Source organism: Coregonus clupeaformis, chromosome 31, assembly GCF_020615455.1.
Source record: "Coregonus clupeaformis isolate EN_2021a chromosome 31, ASM2061545v1, whole genome shotgun sequence".
In the NCBI taxonomy this organism is placed as follows: Eukaryota; Metazoa; Chordata; class Actinopteri; order Salmoniformes; family Salmonidae; genus Coregonus; species Coregonus clupeaformis.
The window spans coordinates 9,458,799-9,478,232 of NC_059222.1; the positions used below are offsets into that span (position 1 = coordinate 9,458,799).

At 40.5% G+C, this 19,434-nt stretch overlaps 2 protein-coding genes across 2 annotated transcripts in view; one reads left to right on the forward strand and one right to left on the reverse strand.

Moving 5' to 3' along the window:
• Window positions 1–2,367: 2,367 nt before the first annotated feature.
• lcmt1 (leucine carboxyl methyltransferase 1) lies at window positions 2,368–8,456 on the reverse strand. The gene is made up of 11 exons (XM_041858812.2): window positions 8,036–8,456; window positions 7,637–7,728; window positions 7,411–7,532; window positions 7,224–7,300; window positions 6,920–6,981; window positions 6,695–6,797; window positions 5,810–5,930; window positions 5,602–5,703; window positions 4,253–4,344; window positions 4,010–4,107; window positions 2,368–3,875 (listed from the first exon to the last, which is right to left on the reverse strand). Exons 1-11 carry the CDS (start codon window positions 8,119–8,121, stop codon window positions 3,853–3,855), a joined length of 978 nt encoding a protein of 325 aa, XP_041714746.1. The 5' UTR covers window positions 8,122–8,456; the 3' UTR covers window positions 2,368–3,852.
• A 6,632-nt stretch (window positions 8,457–15,088) lies between these two features.
• The window catches only part of LOC121547497 (rho GTPase-activating protein 17), a 68,196-nt gene continuing 63,850 nt past the window's right edge, over window positions 15,089–19,434 (forward strand). The window contains 1 exon segment of the mRNA XM_041858814.2: window positions 15,089–15,925. Within this exon segment, the coding sequence (XP_041714748.2) occupies window positions 15,873–15,925 (53 nt within the window). The 5' untranslated portion in view covers window positions 15,089–15,872.

Sequence of the window (19,434 nt, forward strand, 5' to 3'; positions counted from 1 at the left end):
ACTCTTCCTGGGGTCCGGCAAAATATGCCAGTTTTACAATTTAAAAAACATTACAATACATTCATAACAGATTTCACAACACACTAAGTGTGTGCTCTCAGGCCCCTACTCCACTACCACATATCTACAACACAAAATCCATGTGTACGTGTGTGTATAGTGCATATGTTATAGTGTGTGTGTATGCAAGTGTCTGTGCTTATGTTTGTGTTGCTTCACAGTCCCGCTGTTCCATAAAGTGTATTTTATCTGTTTTTTAAATCTGATTCTACTGCTTGCATCAGTTACTTGATATGGAATAGAGTTCCATGTAGTCATGGCTCTATGTAGTACTGTGCGCCTCCCATAGTCTGTTCTGGACTTGGGGACTGTGAAGAGACCTCTGGGGCATGTCTTGTGGAGTATGCATGGGTGTTTGAGCTGTGTGCTAGTCGTTTAAACAGACAGCTCGGTGCTTTCAACATGTCAATACCTCTCCCAAATACAAGTAGTGATGAAGTCAATCTCTCCTCCACTTTGAGCCAGGAGAGATTGACATGCATATTATTAAAGTTAACTCTCTGTGTACATTCAAGGGCCAGCCGTGCTGCCCTATTCTGAGCCAATTGCAATTTTCCTAAGTACCTCTTTGTGGCACCTGACCACACGACTGAACAGTAGGCCAGGTGCGACAAAACTAGATCCTGTAGGACCTGCCTTGTTGATAGTGCTGTTTAGAAGGTAGAGCAGCGCTTTATTATGGACAGACTTCTCCCCATCTTAGCTACTGTTGTATCAATATGTTTTGACCATGACAGTTTACAATCCAGGGTTACTCCAAGCAGTGTAGTCACCTCAACTTGCTCAATTTCCACATGATTTATTACAAGATTTAGTTGAGGTTTAGAGTTTAGTGAATGATTTGTCCCAATTACAATGCTTTTAGTTTTTGAAATATTTAGGACTAACTTATTCCTTGCCACCCATTCTGAAACTAACTGCAGCTCTTTGTTAAGTGTTGCAGTAATTTCAGTCGCTGTAGTAGCTGACGTGTATAGTGTTGCGTCATCCGCATATATAGACACACTGGCTTTACTCAAAGCCAGTGGCATGTCGTTAGTAAACATTGAAAAAAAGTAAGGGGCCTAGACAGCTGCCCTGGGGAATTCCTGATTCTACCTGGATTATGTTGGAGAGGCTTCCATTAAAGAACACACTCTGTGTTCTAATAGTTCTAATAGACATACGTTTTTCCAGCAGCAGATCATGATTGATAATGTCTAAAGCTGCACTGAAGTCTAACAAAACAGCCCCCACAGTCCTTTTATCATCACTTTCTCTCAGCCAATCATCAGTCATTTGTGTAAGTGCTGTGCTTGTTGAATGCCCATCCCTATAAGCGTGCTGAAAGTCTGTTGTCAATTTGTTTACTGTAAAATAGAATTGTATCTGGTCAAACACAATTTTTCCAAAACTTTACTAAGGGTTGGTAACAGGCTGATTGGTCGGCTCTTTGAGCCAGTAAAATAGGGCTTTACTATTCTTAGGAAGCGGAATGACTTTTTCTCCCCCTCAGGCCTGAGGGCACAGTCAATGTCCTGATATAAATCAGTGTGAAAATCAGAGACAAGATTTTAATATTGCTGTCCTTCAATGACAAACAAAATTTGCTGAGCTTGAGCAAACATTTTTTTGAGGTCTGAAATGGTTAACACCCTTGATAAAGATGAGCAATAATGACTATTTAAAATAAATAATTCAAATACTGAGATATATTGTATAGTAAAAAAAGGGAAATTGTATGTTATACTAATACAATTGCTCAGAGAAAGAGATGTTGCCCCGTGTAGGTCAGTTGGTAGAGCATGGTGTTTGCAACGCCAGGGTTGTGGGTCGATTCCCATGGGGGGCCAGTATGAAAAATGTATGCACTAACTGTAAGTCGCTCTGGATAAGAGCGTCTGCTAAATGACTAAAATGTAAATGTTGTTTAACAAGTAATATATTTTTTCTCCCAAAAAGGTAGGGGTTCAAATTATTGACATCCCTAAAGATTCTTATAAAGTATTTTGTTCCATATTCCTAGCATGCAATGAATACATCAAGCTTGTGACTCTATAAACTTGCTGGATGCATTTGCAGTTCATTTTGGTTGTGTTTCAGAGTTCAAAGATCATACCCCATGCTAACCTCCCCCTTTTTTGGTAATTGTGAGAGGTTAGCATGTCTTGGGGATATGATCTTTGACCTCTGTAACTGTCTTACTCATCATTATTTACAATTCTTTCAGGATTATCCGTAATCATGGTAGCATCCACATTAATGTAGAAGTGTTTAGAAAAATATTATATTCTTATTTATAAAAAAAAGTGACAAAAAATGACAATACATTATTTACCATTTATTTCTATTGGGCACAAAATAAGCTGAAACAAACCCAAAACTAACTGCAAATGCATCCACGTTTGTAGAGTCACAAGCTTGTACTCGTTACGCGATAGGAATATGGGACCAAATACTGAACTTTGACTACTTTATTTATAAGAATCTTTAGGGGCAATTGTATTAGTATAAAATATTTTCCCAATTTTTTGAGCATTCAATAAAGCTCAGTATTTGAATTATTTTATACAGTCATTATTGCTCATCTCAATGACGGGTGTAAATAATTTCAGACCCCACTGTATGTCACTTTAATTTCTACTTATTTATAAGTAATTTGGAAAATGTTCTATAATTAGTAGGTTGTGTACATTGGGAGGAAAAAAAGTTAGTAATTTGGGGGATACAATTTTAAGTCAGCAAAATGTGAAGACTGTGCAAGGGGTGTGTAGACTTTAACTGGACACTGTATTTGTGTTATAAAAATCTCTCTTCTAACATCACTAAATCTTCAGTGCTCTAGTGCTGCTATCTGTATCTCTACCTCACTGTACACAAGGTCATATTGGGTTAATGTTTCTCTGTAAAAACACAGGATCTGACCAGCAGGACACAGTGGACTCAGAGGGTGACTCAAACTATTCAATGTGTCATCCATGTGGAAATGACATGGACTTTCATGGTATCTAATGTACAGTCTGTTGACCACAGTTATTAATGAAATGATGGAGGTCAGGTTTTCAAACACAAATATTAACAGCTTTATGCAACCTCTATAGACCTGCATTGACATGTCATTGGTATTGTTGTATCACCTGCAAGGACTTAATTGCTTTGCTCTGATTGAAAATGCCCCTCCTATTTCTTTCAGACTAGAATCCTTGTTACATGCAAATGTATCTATTGCTACTGCAAATCCAGCAATTTCCTAATTGAATCAAATTAATCTTTAAGTGCATTCGATGTATTAACTTTTCATTTCTATTCATAAGAAAATATCGGTCTTGGCAATACATTTCTAAATTCTTAGTACATACAAACACTTTTTAGTTCACAACACAATGGCACATTAAAAACTTGACCGGTGTCCGGCTTTTACTTTTCTCCAAAATTCAGCAAACTTGCTCAATGTTCTCTGAAGGTACATTAGAAACAGGCCGTGCCATCTCAGACAAATGGATTTAATGAAATGAAGGCTAGGGATACTGTCCTTTCCAATGTCTTGTCATTCATATCACACTTCCAGCGCAAACTTCCCTTTTCTTTCACAAAAACATGCTGGGAGACAGTGGGTGCACTTATGGGATGCAAAGGAAACACATTAAGTAGAACTCTGCTGATGCCAGTAGTTTCCCACACTTTATTTGAAGCAGAGAAGACAGACAGGACTGGAGTCTGATGTGAAGGTGTTAATGGGTTCCTTCTTCCTCTGATGGTGGTGTTGATCATGGCACAGAGAAACAGGCTTAAGACAGACGGTCCAGTCCAGGTTCAGAAAGCAACTTGTGAGAGTCCTGGAACAAGCAGACGATCGTGTCATTTGTCATCTTGTAATGAACAGCGGGAATAAATTAAAAACAATATTCTGTATCCAAATGTAAAGACTTACAAATAATGTTTAAGTGGCAGTAATCTAACCCACATGTACCTAGCTTGAGCTTGTCCTTGGTGGCCCAGCAGATACTGTAATGTTGGAGGAGCTGCTGCAGAAGTTCCTTCTCATCCAGAAATTCCAGACGCTCTATTCTGTATAAAAAAAGATGGAGAAACTAAATAAAGAGAGTTTTCAACAACCAACAAAAAATACTTTGCGCTAAACAATGTGAAACTGACAACGGAGAAATAACATGATACGTACGTTTTGCCTACTGTATGTAACAGACTGTCTTACCTTGCCACGTCATCCTGAGGTATAACACTGTACACAGTCATCATGTCCAGAGCATCTGCATTCTCCCAGCCCGTCTTTAGGAAGCGCTCTTTCTACAAATGCAAACATTTGCAAACACTTCAGGACATGTCTTGCACAAAATCAACACTTGGGATTTGTCGTTTAATTGTCATGATTGAGTACCTACAGTACCAGTCAATAGTTTGGAGACACTCATTCCAGGTTTTTTTTTTATTTTTACTATTTTCTACATTGTAGAATAATAGTGAAGACATCAAAACTATGAAATAACACATATGGAATTATGTAGTAACCAAAAAAGTGTTAACAAATCAAAATATATTTTATATTTGAGATTCTTCAAAGTAGCCACCCTTTGCCTTGATGACAGCTTTAAACACTCTTGGCATTCTCTCAACCAGCTTCATGAGGTAGTCACCTGGAATGCATTTCAATTAACAGGTGTGCCTTGTTAAAAGTTAATTTGTAGAATTTATTTCCTTCTTAATGCGTTTGAGCCAATCGGTTGTGTTGTGACAAGGTAGGGGTGGGTATCCAGAAGATAGCCTTATTTGGTAAAAGACCAAGTCCATATTACGGCAAGAACAGCTCAAATAAGGAAAGAGAAAGAACAGTCCATCATTACTTTAAGACATGAAGGTCAGTCAATACGGAAAATGTCAAGAACTTTGAAAGTTTCTTCAAGTGTAGTCGCAAAAACCATCAAGCGGTATGATGAAACTGGCTCTCATGAGGACCGCCACAGGAAAGGAAGAACCAGAGTTACCTCTGCTGCAGAGCATAAGTTCATTAGAGTTAAATGCACCTCAGATTGCAGCCAAAATAAATGCTTCACAGAGTTCAAGTAACAGACACATCAACATCAACTGTTCAGAGCAGACTGCGTGAATCAGGCCTTCATTGTCAAATTGCTGCAAAGAAACCACTACTAAAGGACACCAATAAGAAGAAGAGACTTGCTTGGGCCAAGAAACACGAGCAATGGACATTAGACCGGTGGAAATCTGTCCTTTGGTCTGATGAGTCCATATTTTAGATATTTGGTTCCAACCGCCGTGTCTTTGTGAGACACAGAGTAGGTGAACTGCTGTAAACACAGAATTGTGGTCTTCTAATCACAACAGTGTTGCTCTATGCAGGCCTGGGAGGCACCCACTCAGCATGTACACACAGTGTTTGCGTCACAAAGTGAACCTTATCTAACCATGCCCCATAATCACTGTTGCCTTCAGATTTATTTAGCTCATTCTGTAACGTCACTTCTGATCTAATACGAAGGTGTTTTAAAGTGTTGTTGTAAAGTTGCTGTAAGGTTGAGGGTGCTGTACCTGGGATTCCAGTGACTGACACACCTCCACTCCTGCCAGGTTACACTGACGACGCTGCAGATTCTCAATCATCACCTGGCCAAAACGATCCATCATGTTCAACTAGACAGAGAGTGAAACAATTAGCCTAGACGTGCAGCAATATAGATGGAATCAGCAGAGGCAGTCTATCTCGCCATAGCTCTGTCTGATCTTGTTAATCCTTTACCTGCTCATAGTTGACAAACATGGCTGTGTGGAAGGTGTCTGAGGCCCAGTTCACCAGCTTGGACGACTGATCTGGAGTCATGTAGACCAGCACACACTCTGACAGGAACAACGTAGGCAACCTAGAAGGAGGAGAACAAAATTTCCCCAATTTAGAAAAAGCCAGGTGATTCCCAATCAGTTCTGCATGTAAAAAAAAAGGTATACATTTTGTGTCTGGGATGCATCCTACATGTAACAAAGGTGAAATAGACAACATTCCTTTTCATCTTCTTAATTTCTCCTTTGAATGTCAGAATCTGTGACATAAAACACCACATCCACAGAGCCTTTGGCACAACCCGCGGACATTTTAGAAGACACTTGAATCCACAAAAAAACTCATTCTAATATCATTGAGGCTTGGCTGGTGGACCAGACCTCACAGGAAGACGTGAATACATGCACTAAAACAATAAGCTCTATGAAAAACAGAGCCCTCGGTTGACACTGGGCCAGTGAGTATGGGGGCTTTTCCAAGTCTCATAGGCTGAGATCAAAGGAGATGGGGCTCTTTGATGCACATATGGAAAGGATAGAAAATCAAAGAGCACCCAAGTGTATGATTATCGTCATCAGGAACTGACTGCGGAACACTCAGCCACGTCAGCCAAGACCATAAATACAAGTAAGGTACAGGGAAAGAACACTGTCAGCCCAAGACATCAATACCATACCAAACACCTTACTGTACAGCTACAGCAAAACTGGTGATCCTCTGATACGGTTGGATACTGCTACCTTAATTGGCTACACTCTTGCAAAGCTGTCCAACAAAATTAAATAAAAATAGTGCAACGGTGAATGCTAGGCCAAACATATTCAATATAATGTAATTTTCACTGACTCTGGGTTGAGGTGGAACTTCTTCAGTTTGTCATCTAGGCCTGGGATGTCCCTGAGGTCAGCACCAATGATGCAGTACCTGTCTGAGTCTAGGCTGTGGCCATCTGAAACACACACAGACAATACAAATGAAGACTAAGTGAATATCAAATGTCACCATAAGAGACAACAAATACATACAATTATTATGTTGATTTGTATCAGCCAATGTATTTTACTTCATTACCTAGTAATAGTGAGTCTGTGGAGTGGGTCTCAATGAGAGGTTTTGACAGCGGTGGTTTTGTCCTGAAGAGAAGGTGCACAACATTATAACTACACACTAAATTGTGTTTCTTATGAACGGATTATCATACTACAAGTGTAGCTGGACAGACTATTTCCAAAAGTGTTTATAGACAGGCTCTGCCTCCCTCTACAGGTCAATTTCTGACATTACATTACTGAGACCACAGTGACATCAAAACAAATAAAACCAAAAACTGTGATGTATTTGAATTATTCTAAAGAGGAAAAGTAGAATGCCTTACTTTATGTTGTGTATTTTCCTGGCAGCAATCATTGGAAAGTCAACTTCAAAGTATTTTCTAGGCATGAGGTTTTCATCCTAAAAACACAAAAATGACAAATGAAAGACAATGAAAGTAAAAACCAAGGCCAAGCATGAATTGTACTGTAAGATTAATGCATTTCTTTAATGGGATTATTAGACTGTACCTTTAACCTCCAAAAAGTGGTGTCCAGCCCTGCCCCCAGGTTCACTATCTGACAGTCACACTCTGTTTTCCTAAGGAAGGCATCCAGGAGGTGGTTCATTCCCTGCACGCGGGCATAGTAACCTAACAGAAGACAACAGAGATTTAGTAATACAGTATTAAGCAAGCCTTCTTCAAGCAAAAAAATTTAACAAATGTGTTTTTGTCTCTGGCCAACATTGACTTGCCTCTGTTGATTTCTGGAGCTTTTCGTTCCCCTACCGACCTCACAAAATACTGGACATAGGGGTCCGTCCAGTAGCCTTTACTGGTTGCATATCTGAAAATCAAACAAATGGTAAGTATTGCATGTCCAAATGCAGTATTTAAAAAATACTACGCTCCCATTTATGACATATGTCTTATTGAATATGGTTGTGTCATTTGCTGTGTAAAATCTGAATAAACACTAATGGCAAGCTGATTATTTCTTCTCAATAAATAAACGTTTTATGTTGCTGGTAAGCAGGTGGCTACAACTGGGGCAGGCAATTGACGTGTTGCAAACGCACAGCTACAATGTCGCAATTCGGATCACCTAGCTAAGCAGCAGCTTGCACATGCTATGACTCTAGCTAGCTAGCTACCTTTTGCATGTCGTTGCATCGTCACAAGTCGACCTCACTGCTTCGTCCGCAGTGTCTGAGTCTGTGAAGGGTTGTCTGGCTGCCATCTAACAGTTTCGCACCTCATACAACAGCCCCAGTTGTTGATTTTTGAAAAAGAACTGTCTTCTCTGCAACACCAAATGCATCAGCTGTTCCAATGTGGCTAACGTTAGCTAGTTGCTAACACTGTTTAACTTTGACCGTTGCTTTGCTGCTGGGTAACAACTTGACCGGTCGGGTGGTCAAACTCTACAGTAGACGGACGAAGTTAACATTAGAAGCAGTTATATCATTTAGCTACTGTCACATAACATATGCAATAAATTCTGTTCAATTGGCATTTTCAGTTACTAATGCTCAGCTGAAGTAGCTTGCATGTCTTCAACTTCCGGTGCCTAAAATGTGTCCCATAATCTTCTTCTTCTTTGATGAGGTTTAACGGCGGTTGGCATCCAATTTGTTGCATTACTGTCACCTACTAGACTGGAGTACAACTCACTTATATTTTGCTTGAAAAATAAAATAAAGAAATACCCTACCATCTAACACTACACTCACAAATTCAAAAATATTATTAATAATGAACCACCCTACTCCACTATTTAAATATATTCATTCCTAACTCATGCCCTCAACCTGAAATGATGGGACATCACCACTTAACACTCCCTGTAACTCTTCTGATGTCAAGTCTCACACACCCAAATACCTCTCTGCAGCTACCACCACAACCTCAATTTTCTTCGATTTACGTTCCATCCCTGCAGTACAATTAATAACCATTGCTATAAATGCTAAAAATCTAATCTTACTGAAACATATCAATTTAATTGGGATTGTTACAATGTTACAAGTATATTTTATGTCTATTGTATTAAGTATGGTTCAGTTATAGAAATTCAATTTGACAGTGGTTTTGATCATGTAGACTTCAATTAAGAAATCTAGTTTTGTGCATGTAATAATGACATTTAGTTTAATGCCAGGCTTGGTGGGCTCAGCCTCGAGGGCAAGTGTAAGTCTGGTTGACACCTAACTCGTGATTTCTGTCAACCAGGCTAGGCAATTAGCCTCCCGAGTGGCGCAGTGGTCTAAGGCACTGCATCGCAGTGCTAGCTGTGCCACTAGAGATCCTGGTTCGAATCCAGGCTCTGTCGCGGCGCACAATTGGCCCTGCATCGTCCAGGGGAGCGAATGGCCGGCAGGGATGTAGCTCAGTTGGTAGGGTTGTGGGTTCGATTCCCACAGGGGGCCAGTATGAAAAATAAAATAAATGTATGCACTCACTAACTGTAAGTCGCTCTGGATAAGAGCGTCTGCTAAATGACGTAAATGCAAGTGCTGTCAATCCAAGTGGAATTGGATCAATAAAGAATGGCAGCCATACTAATAAATTATCCATACTCCCTGTGGCCATGGCACCTTTATCAGTAAAACCTGTCTCTGTTTTTCTTTTCTCTCCTTCAAGATTATTTTAATGAATGAAATTGTTTTACATTATTCCAGAGGAATCAGATGACAACACATGTCCATTAGCGTTGAATATTTTCCCGGTATTTTAGAAATGTTCCATCCCGAGAATAAATAGGGCCTAACTTTTCTCCCGGGAAACCTGGTATTTCCCGCCAAAACCGGAAGTTCTTCTTCTTCTTTTTCTTCCTCTGTGGGTTTTATGGCGGACTACAACCCAAAAAGGTAGATTGCCACTACCAACTGGATGGGTTGAAACCAAAACAAGGTAAAAAGCAAATCCATACATAATAGGGTAACTAACTTAATCCACCGAAATAAAATTGTACATTGACAAAACAAAACAAAACTCCCACTTCTTCCTTCTTTTAAATCTCCATATCTCCCTTCTCAGGCACTAGGGCCTGAGTTGGTTGTATGGCTTTTGACAATATTCCATGTAACACTTTCACAGAGAAATCTTTCAGCCCCAGGAACCGCTCTGCTGCAACCACAATGATTTCTATCTTCCTAGATCTTTTTTCCACCTTGGCAGTGCCATTAATCACCATTGCAATAAAGGCCACAAAGTCCACATTTTTTACCTTTAAAATATCAGGATCCTCTTGGTGAAAGGCAAACCCTGCAGCATGCAGTGAAGGCCTATCCACCACCATGGACTCTTCAGGTGCACCACTGAAACCCTCAACCCTTTTTACAGCTGCTGCATATGAAATGCTCTGGACTGCCCTTACTTTGGCCACCACATTCTCTTTCACCCTCATGGGGCTTTCAAAAGATGTGGCTTCATGGTTCCCACCACAATTGCATCATTACATATTTTCATCACTCTTATAAAACATGACATGATCTTTTCCACAACTTGGACATCTCGGCTTCTCCCTTCTGCAAACACTTGAAATGTGACCAAAAGCTTTACAATGATCACACTTCATTGGTCTTTGGATAAATGCTCTGACTCTATAGTTGATGTACCCTAACTGCACTTGAGTAGGGAGAGACTCCAAAACCGGAAGTGCCATTCAAAAGCATTATAAAACGTATAAATATGTCTGGATTTGATTAGAGCTTTGATCAGCATGAAAATTCAAACCTGATGCTACCTGAGCCTGATGAGCCATATAATTAAATAAATGTTACGAGCCCTACATTAACAACATTTAATGAACTCAAGTCCAAAAAAGCCCAAATTATTGTGCCGTTATTACATTTACATTTACGTCATTTAGCAGACGCTCTTATCCAGAGCGACTTACCCAATACATAGCCTATATGATACAGGTTACTGCACATTACGCACAACAGAAAAACATGGAAGCGCATAGAGTTAACTAGCTATATGCTCTCTTGGGTAAATAAATGAATCTAGCTCCTGAAGGCTAATCTTTTTGAGTGTGAACTGTATTACTGTACTGTATTGTATTATACTGTATTATATGGAATGGAATTACGCACATTATTCAAACCATTATGAAGCAGAAGAGAACATGCAATTCTGGTGTAACACATGCGGCCTACAAAGTTACAAGTATAGGCTAGCGAATTTTATTTTAATTTTGAAACATAATAGGGCCTATTTGTATAATTAGTAGGCTGATGCATATATATTTCCCCTAATATTATTAGCCTACCTCCTCTTTCTCTCTCTATTGTTGCTTCAGTCCTTCCTCGCTTTAAACAGTTAAATGAAATACGTTTCCCTGTCCTTATCTTCATCATTCTAATGACTTCCTTGAATAATATAGGACTAGAATTAGATTCAGAAGGCTTTCACTTCTCTTCACGAAGATTGATTGAATGGTTATAGGTCTGAATAAATAACTGCTATAGCCTACCCCGCCATCTGGCGTTCACTCTTCTTTCAAACTACCCGTGAGTTCTATTGGCTGCTGTATTTAACATTCAGCAAAAAAAGAGCTTGTATCCCTGTTCGAACAGTCTATTGGTATAAGAAATGCAACAAAAAAAAAGTACAGCAAGCTATTCTAGTCTAGCTTTTCCTGCATGGGACTCCAAAAGCTAAGGAGCGTTTTTTAAAGAGAGGCCAGCGGAGCACAGGTGCTTGTGTATTGCGCAAGAGAAAGAGGCTACAAGTTAGAAGCTGGTTATGCATAACCCATCATTAACAAGCTAAATATAAGGCTAATACTGCATTGAATGTATTACCTGAAAGAGGTAGGCTAGGACACACACACAAATATATATACATATAGTGCATTCGGAAAGTATTCAGACCCCTTGATATTCCCACATTTTGTTATGTTACAACCTTATTCTAAAATTGATCTGTCAGGTTGGATGGGGAGTGTTGCTGCACAGCTATTTTCAGGTCTCTCCAAAGATGTTTGATCGGGTTCAAGTCCGGGCTCTGGCTGGGCCACTCAAGGATATTCAGAGACTTGTCCCAAAGCCACTCCTGCGTTGTCTTGGCTGTGTGCTTAGGGTCATTGTCTTGTTGGAAGGTGAACCTTCGCCCCAGTATGAGGTCATGAGTGCTCTGGAACAGGTTTTCATCAAGGATATCTCTGTACTTTGCTCTGATCATCTTTGCCTTGATCCTGACTAGTCTTCCAGTCCCTGCCGCTGAAAAACATCCCCACAGCATGATGCTGCCACCACCATGCTTCACCGTAGGGATGCTGCCAGGTTTCCTCCAGATGTGACGCTTGGCATTCAGCCCAAAGAGTTCAATCTTGGTTTCGTCAGACCAGAGAATCTTGTTTCTCATGGTCTGAGAGTCCTTTAGGTGCCTTTTGGCAAACTCCAATTGGGCTGTTGTGCCTTTTACTGAGGAGTGGCTTCCATCTGGCCACTCTACCATAAAGGCCTGATTGGTGGAGTGCTGCAGAGATGGTTGTCCTTCTGGAAGGTTCTCCCATCTCCACAGAGGAACTCTGGAGCTCTGTCAGAGTGACCATCGGGTTCTTGGTCATCTCCCTGACCAAGGCCCTTCTTCTTCTTGCTCAGTTTGGCCGGGCGGACAGCTTTAGGAAGAGTCTTGGTGGTTCCAAACTTCTTCCATTTAAGAATGATGAAGGTCACTGTGTTCTTGGGGACCTTCAATGCTGCAGAAATGTTTTGGTACCCTTCCCCAGATCTGTGCCTCGACATAATCCTGCCTCGAAGCTCTACGGACAATTAGTTCGACCTCATGGCTTGGTTTTTGCTCTGACATGCACTGTCAACTGTGGGACCTTATATAGACAGGTGTGTGCCTTTCCAAATCATGTCCAATCAATTGAATTTTCCACAGTTGGACTCCAATCAAGTTGTAGAAACATCTCAAGAATGATCAGGATGCACCTGAGCTCAATTTCGAGTCTCATAGCAAAGGGTCTGAATACTTATGTAAATAAGGTATTTATGTTTTTTTTTATATATGTACATTTGCAAAAATTTAAAAATAAAAATACAACTGTTTTTGCTTTGTCAGTATGGGGTATTGTGTGTAGATTGATGAGGAAAATGTTTTATTTAATCCATATTAGAATAAGGCTGTAACGTAACAAAATGTGGAAAAAGGGAAGAGGTCTGAATACTTTCCGAATGACCTGTATGTGTAACTGATAGATGCACACACACACACACACACACACACACATACACACACACACACACACACACACACTACATGTTAATGTTTTTAAATGTACACTACCGTTCAAAAGTTTGGGGTCACTTAGAAATGTCCTTGTTTTTGAAAGAAAAGTGTTCCAATGGCACGTTGTGTTTGCTAATCCAAATTTATCATTTTAAAAGGCTAACTGATCATTAAAAAAAACTTTTGCAATTATGTTAGCACAGCTGAAAACTGTTGTGCTGATTAAAGAAGCAATAAAACTGGCCTTCTTGAGACTAGTTGAGTATCTGGAGCATCAGCAATTGTGGGTTCGATTACAGGCTCAAAATGGCCAGAAACAAAGGACTTTCTTCTGAAACTCGTCAGTCTATTCTTGTTCTGAGAAATGAAGGCTATTCCATGCGAGAAATTGCCAAGAAACTGAAGATCTCGTACAACGCTGTGTACTACTCCCTTCACAGAACAGCGCAAACTAGCTCTAACCAGAATAGAAAGAGGAGTGGGAGGCCCCGGTGCACAACTAAGCAAGAGGACAAATACATTAGTGTCTAGTTTGAGAAACAGACGCCTCACAGGTCCTCAACTGGCAGCTTCATTAAATAGTACCCGCAAAACACCAGTCTCAAAGTCAACAGTGAAGAAGCGACTCCGGGATGCTGACCTAGGCAGCGCAACCTTGAGGGAATTGTATTTGAGTCAGGAAATGATGTTTATATGATAGGGAAGATATACAAAACCTTGCAGAGAGCATATCCAACTGACAATCTCTTAGAAAAAAATATAAACTATTGGAACCAAGACTTAAAAATAACTGATTTTGGCACAAGATGGAGGGAAAGTTGGAGCATAACTAACGAAATTACATTTCACGAAAATGTACACTTAATCCAGTATAAACTAATGTACAGAACTGATTTAAAGCAACGATATTTGAGTGATAGGCTGTTTTAAAACTCTGCAGTTGCAATTTTAAAAAAGTATCATCTTTACAATTAAAAAAGAAAAGGTGTCACAAGCCTATGTCACAAGAAAAAAGTTACCATGATGAGATGATAGGTCTAAATGCATCGTGAATTGCGCTCCATACTGAGATGGGCTGTCTGCCCCACCTCCCGGGAAAATGTAGTGGTTTTGGCCGGTAAATCCCGGTAATCGGATTCCTGCCATTCAACCCTAATTTAAATATATCTGCAATACAGTCCATTACACAGAAGGTTGGTGGCGCCTTAATTGGGGAGGATGGGCTTTTTATTTTTTTATTTAACCTTTATTTTACTAGGCAAGTCAGTTTTTATTTAACCTTTATTTAACTAGGCAAGTCAGTTAAGAACAAATTCTTATTTACAATGACGGCCTACCCCGGCCAAACCCGGACGACGCTGGGCCAATTGTTCCCCGCCCTATGGGACTCCCAATCACTGCCGGATTGTGATACAGCCTGGAATCGAACCAGGTTTTGTAGTAACGCCTCTAGCACGTTTTGAACACATCGACTGTGTCTTTGCGTTTTGGTACAACAGAAGTACATTCATTTCCAATGGAACGCTACGTTTGCCTTGCCGCATTGTGTTGCAGAGGCAATTGCACTACGTTCTGTGTGGTGCATACATTGGATTTATCGAACGTATGCGTCAAACTGTATGTGTAAACGGGTTGACAGAAATGGTAGCAGAAGGTGAATGTTGAACTTTTGTTGCACACATATCTAGGTGATGCTACATCCTTGCCGCATTGTGTTGCAGAGGCAATTGCACTACGTTCTGTGTGGTGCATACATTGGATTTATCGAACGTATGCGTCAAACTGTATGCGTAAACGGGTTGACAGAAATGGTAGCAGAAGGTGAATGTTGAACTTTTGTTGCACACATATCTAGATGACGCTACATACTATTTTGCGCAATGACACAGTCGGTGTGTTCAGAGATGTGTATTGAGACTCCACAGGTGGGCGCGCGTGTGTGCGCCTGTGCACTCCATGATGGATTAGCGAGTTAAAGTTGTTGTTGATGAAGACGAGGCCTGCTGGCAACAACATATTGTGTATATAATTGAACAACAGTTTGATATTTAAACTCAACTGACTGTTTTAATATCTATGTGTAAATGTTACTGTATAATTATGTTGGCAGGTTCAATGTCTTCACGATCAAAATTATACTGAGGTTGTGAGGTCAGTGCAAATTCTTGCAGTACGTAATGTATCACGGGAGCGAGCAAAATTACTTTCGTAAACTATCCCAAGCTACACAGTCTGCACATTTAGCAGTGCTGGGGATGGTGATAGATGGATGGATGCTTTTGCTATGTATACTTCCTGCCACCCATTCAACGCCATCAGCTTGTGCTGGCAAAGAGGGGAGAGGTGTGCTGCAAGCTGTTTGGGAAAAGCGGTCGACGTTGATTAGCCAGCCAGATATTCAGCAATGTAAGGCTGCAGCCAGTCAGTGGAACTCTGGATAACTTGCTAGCGTTTTGATCATATACATAGCTTTAAATCATGTCAGTTTGCGAGGGAATAACTTTTTTCTGAAACAACCACTTGAAGGCTAGACTAAGCTAGCTAAAAAGTGACTAGCTACAGTAACAGTTAGTTATTTTAATTGGTTCATAGTTTAGCTAGCTGCAAGCTAATCTTCGACAAAAAGCTAGCTTGCTATTGTGAATTTCATGACCAACCAAAGGACTCTCGTCTGATGAAGCACATCGCAGGAGTTACTTTTCCATCTATAAAACGTAGCAAGACTCCACTGGAGAAGGACGCAAAATGAAGAAACAGTTCAATCGGATGAAACAACTCGCCAACCAAACAGTTGGCAGGCAAGTAACGTTGGCTGTTGTTAAATTGCTATCTGGCTAGTAGCTAGCTAGCTAGTTTTGTCTTTAGTGCGGCGTTGGGGGTAGGGATATTGCCCTGATTTTCTATGGCGTTGTTATGCCGTATTGTCAGTTCAGTTGGCTAGAAAATAAATGTTTTGTATCAACAACTGGCAACGTAAAGGCTTTTAGAGCTAACGTTAATGTTGTCCCATTTAATTTAGAGCTTTGTTCGAGGAAAAAGTGATGAGGTTTCCTAAACAGTTCACATATGTTGCTTGCTATAACGGTTTGTGGCATGGCTGCAAGTTCGAACATGTTGTTTCCAGTTAGTTTCATGGTGAATTTAGCGTCACATCTATTCGCCAGCATGCATTCCGCAGATTTGCGCCTCTTCTAATGCTGAGCTAAAGACATTTGACAGCTGTTATCCAAGGACTGTGACGTTCACGTGGCGGAGCCACAAATGGCAAATGCTGGAAATGGTACAAAAAGAGCATGCCCTGCAACAGTTCTTGTCCCCAATCTAACTGACATTAACCACGTTACCATCCAACAATTTCATGCGGATGAATTAACGTTACCTGACGCATGTAAACAATTCACGACCGGGCTGATGGGAACGTGAAATGCAGGAACAATTTTATAAATGCAATTTGTTCGTTCGACATGGTGGGATATTTCTGTGTCCGTAAAATGTATTCTGCGAGAAATGGCAGTGGAAACGCCTTTATGCCAAATATTGATATAATAACCATCATATCGAAGTAAACTTGGAGTCACGCGATGATATGTTGTGTGGTCCTCCCACTACGACTCGGGAAAGCGTGCAGTTTATTAGGCTACAGATTAAATAAATTATATGATGAACTTCACAGGGTGGTGAATGTACAAGGTGATGAGCGTGATGCGCCTTTCCAATAAATATCGAGGGTATTATTCTGGTGACATGATGATCGATGCTTGGCTGCCGTTTGGCAAATAACAATAATATCGCTCTTATCCATAATAATCTCATACTGTAGGGAGTCTACCCGCACTGTATCTGTGAGCTGTTGGCTAGAGCTCATGTACCAAGACCAGAGTGGGCACATTTACTACTGTATATAACGCACGTTTTTGTGACAACCATAAGTAGGGTTGAAAATGCGATGGAAACCCATTTAACGAACAGGCTTTTATCCGCAAAAATTCAGTTTGATGGAAACCTCTCTGGTGGGAAAATGCGCATATTGTTTTATGCAGATTTGAGAATATTCGCATGAAAATCTGTCGCAAATTGGATGGAAACCTACCTAGTGAAGAGATTCAGGATATTTTTGGGATTCCAGTCCATCAGTGAGTCACCAGTCCTCCAGCTCTGTTGCCTGGCCATGTCACTTCAATGCAATATCATCCTAATCTGCTGAGGCAGCCAGGATGAGTGATCAAGTTCATATTAACTGATGCTGACCAAGAGATAACAGCCTTGTTTACCCTTGTGTGGCTCAAAAGAGCACAGGTGTGCTTGTGGTAGAAGGCCCTCAGAACAGTTTCACCTCTAGTACTTATGGAGGGGACACTTCACACAATCAAATAATGGAGTCAGGCCATGCTCTTCCATTCCACTTTCACTCAGACTAAACCTGAAACTGCCGATTCAAACAGTCTAGAGTTGCATTTGGTACGCAAAATTACACAGTCAGCAAAATGTAATGCATTAAACAAGCTAGTGTCTAATGCCTGAGATAAGTATGGCACAATGGTGCCTCAATGTCTCTTCTCACTCTCAACCATAGTCTAGGGCCCCTGACCTAATTGCCAGTAATGGAACCACCCTTGAGAGAGCGGCCCTTTTGAATAAGTGCAATCTTTGGGAATATCTTGGCATCGGATCACTAATTCCGTATGCTTTTATCCAGGGAGAGAGATATATAGAACCTCCCTGTAACAGTATCCTTGAAGAGGAGAGGCCTGCCCTGCCTTGCAGACAGTAGCTAGTAGAACACACAGCCAGTGTTGTTCTCTGGCCAGGGACCGGTTTCCCAAAAGCATCTTAAGGCTAAGTTCATCGTTAGAACCTTCGTAGGAACATCGTTTAATATCTGAGCTGTTTCCCAAAACCATTGTTATTAACGTTGCACTTGAAAACGCTCATAATCTAACGCCTGCCTCAGTCCACTTGTAGAACAGCAAAGTGCGTTGTTAGATGCTTTTTTTGCTCTCCCGCTTCACTTTATACACAGAAGATCTCTGCTAAACATAGAATCACATGAGTTAGTCGTCTCTCTGTGACAGCTGATAACTTCAGAACAAAGTTGACTACAAATACAACGTTGCCAATATCTTTGCAATGGATATAAACAAGCAATATATACAAATATGCTTCAAATTAAAACCGAGATGACTGCATTAAAATATAAACCGTAGGCTATAGGCCTATTTCAATCATATTGAAATACATTTAATGTTCAATCAATTGAGTGTTATTTGGCTACTTGTAGGCCACTATCTAATTTGTCTCAATGTATTTCATGATGTGTAGCCTTACATGTGCGCAATGATGTGGCAAATCTGTGATTTAGTGAATTTTTATTGGGTAAGCGTTAGAATAAGCCGCCTCAATATTTGCAGCCATAGGTGGTAATATTTTTCTAGGAGCTGATCCGTCATCAGTATTGTGAAATAATTATAATGTTAAGGAAAGATTTGAAGCGAGAAAGCTGATCAGAGAGTAGCACTCCCTTTCTTTTGATCCTATCGGTATCGACATATTCTCTAACGACGCACTTAGCTACCGTTCTCTCTGCATGGTGTTTTGGGTAATGCATGTTACATTTTCGGCCTTTGTAGGAAAGATGCATCGTTAAAACAATCATAAGCCTAAATTCCATCTCTATCGGGAAACCGGGCCCTGGCCTGTTATCATTACGTGAGGGTGTAATGTGAGGGGTGCTGCGTGGGAGTATGAATATAACTTTTAGCTATGGGCTAGGGGAGAGCCCAGCACGGGATGGTACGGAAGGTAGGGCCTCTCCTTGGCTTCTCTGTATGCTCTGAGTGAACACGTGACCAGAGATGATACACATTGCACAACACTCAACGGTTGTAGCTCTGATAGTTTTAACTAGCTTCATGTTCCTACCTCCATGATCTCTGATCTGGCAGAACATAATGATAGGTGAAAGAACAAGTTGGGAACCTATCCAGTCCTTTCAGTGCTGATGGAGAAAAGATGACTAGGAAAGGAAGCAATTGAAGAGTTTTGAGACACAGCCAAGATAACATCTCAGACTGGGGAATCTTGCTCTGCTCTGGTCTAAGTATCAAAAGTCACCTAGAATGCCACATGTGGAATGGAACATAGCTTTGAATTGGAATGTCCATCCGTTCTACAAATTCCAATTCTATGGGGAGAAACAATGTTCATAGGGCCTAGCTCTAATTCTAGAAAATATCTGCAACTCTAAGCTACTCTGTACTTTTTGTCCAATTGGCATATTTTTTTGAATGGCAGAGTAGTTAGCATAGAG

Excerpts from the sequence above, each read along its gene's own strand:
- lcmt1 (XM_041858812.2), bottom strand. The coding sequence starts at position 8,121 with ATGGCAGCCAGACAACCCTTCACAGACTCAGACACTGCGGACGAAGCA. Across the intron at positions 7,301-7,410 it reads CCACTTTTTGGAGGTTAAAG|GATGAAAACCTCATGCCTAG; the intron begins GTACAGTCTAAT and ends TTGTGTTTTTAG. Across the intron at positions 6,982-7,223 it reads AGGAAAATACACAACATAAA|GACAAAACCACCGCTGTCAA; the intron begins GTAAGGCATTCT and ends CCTTCTCTTCAG.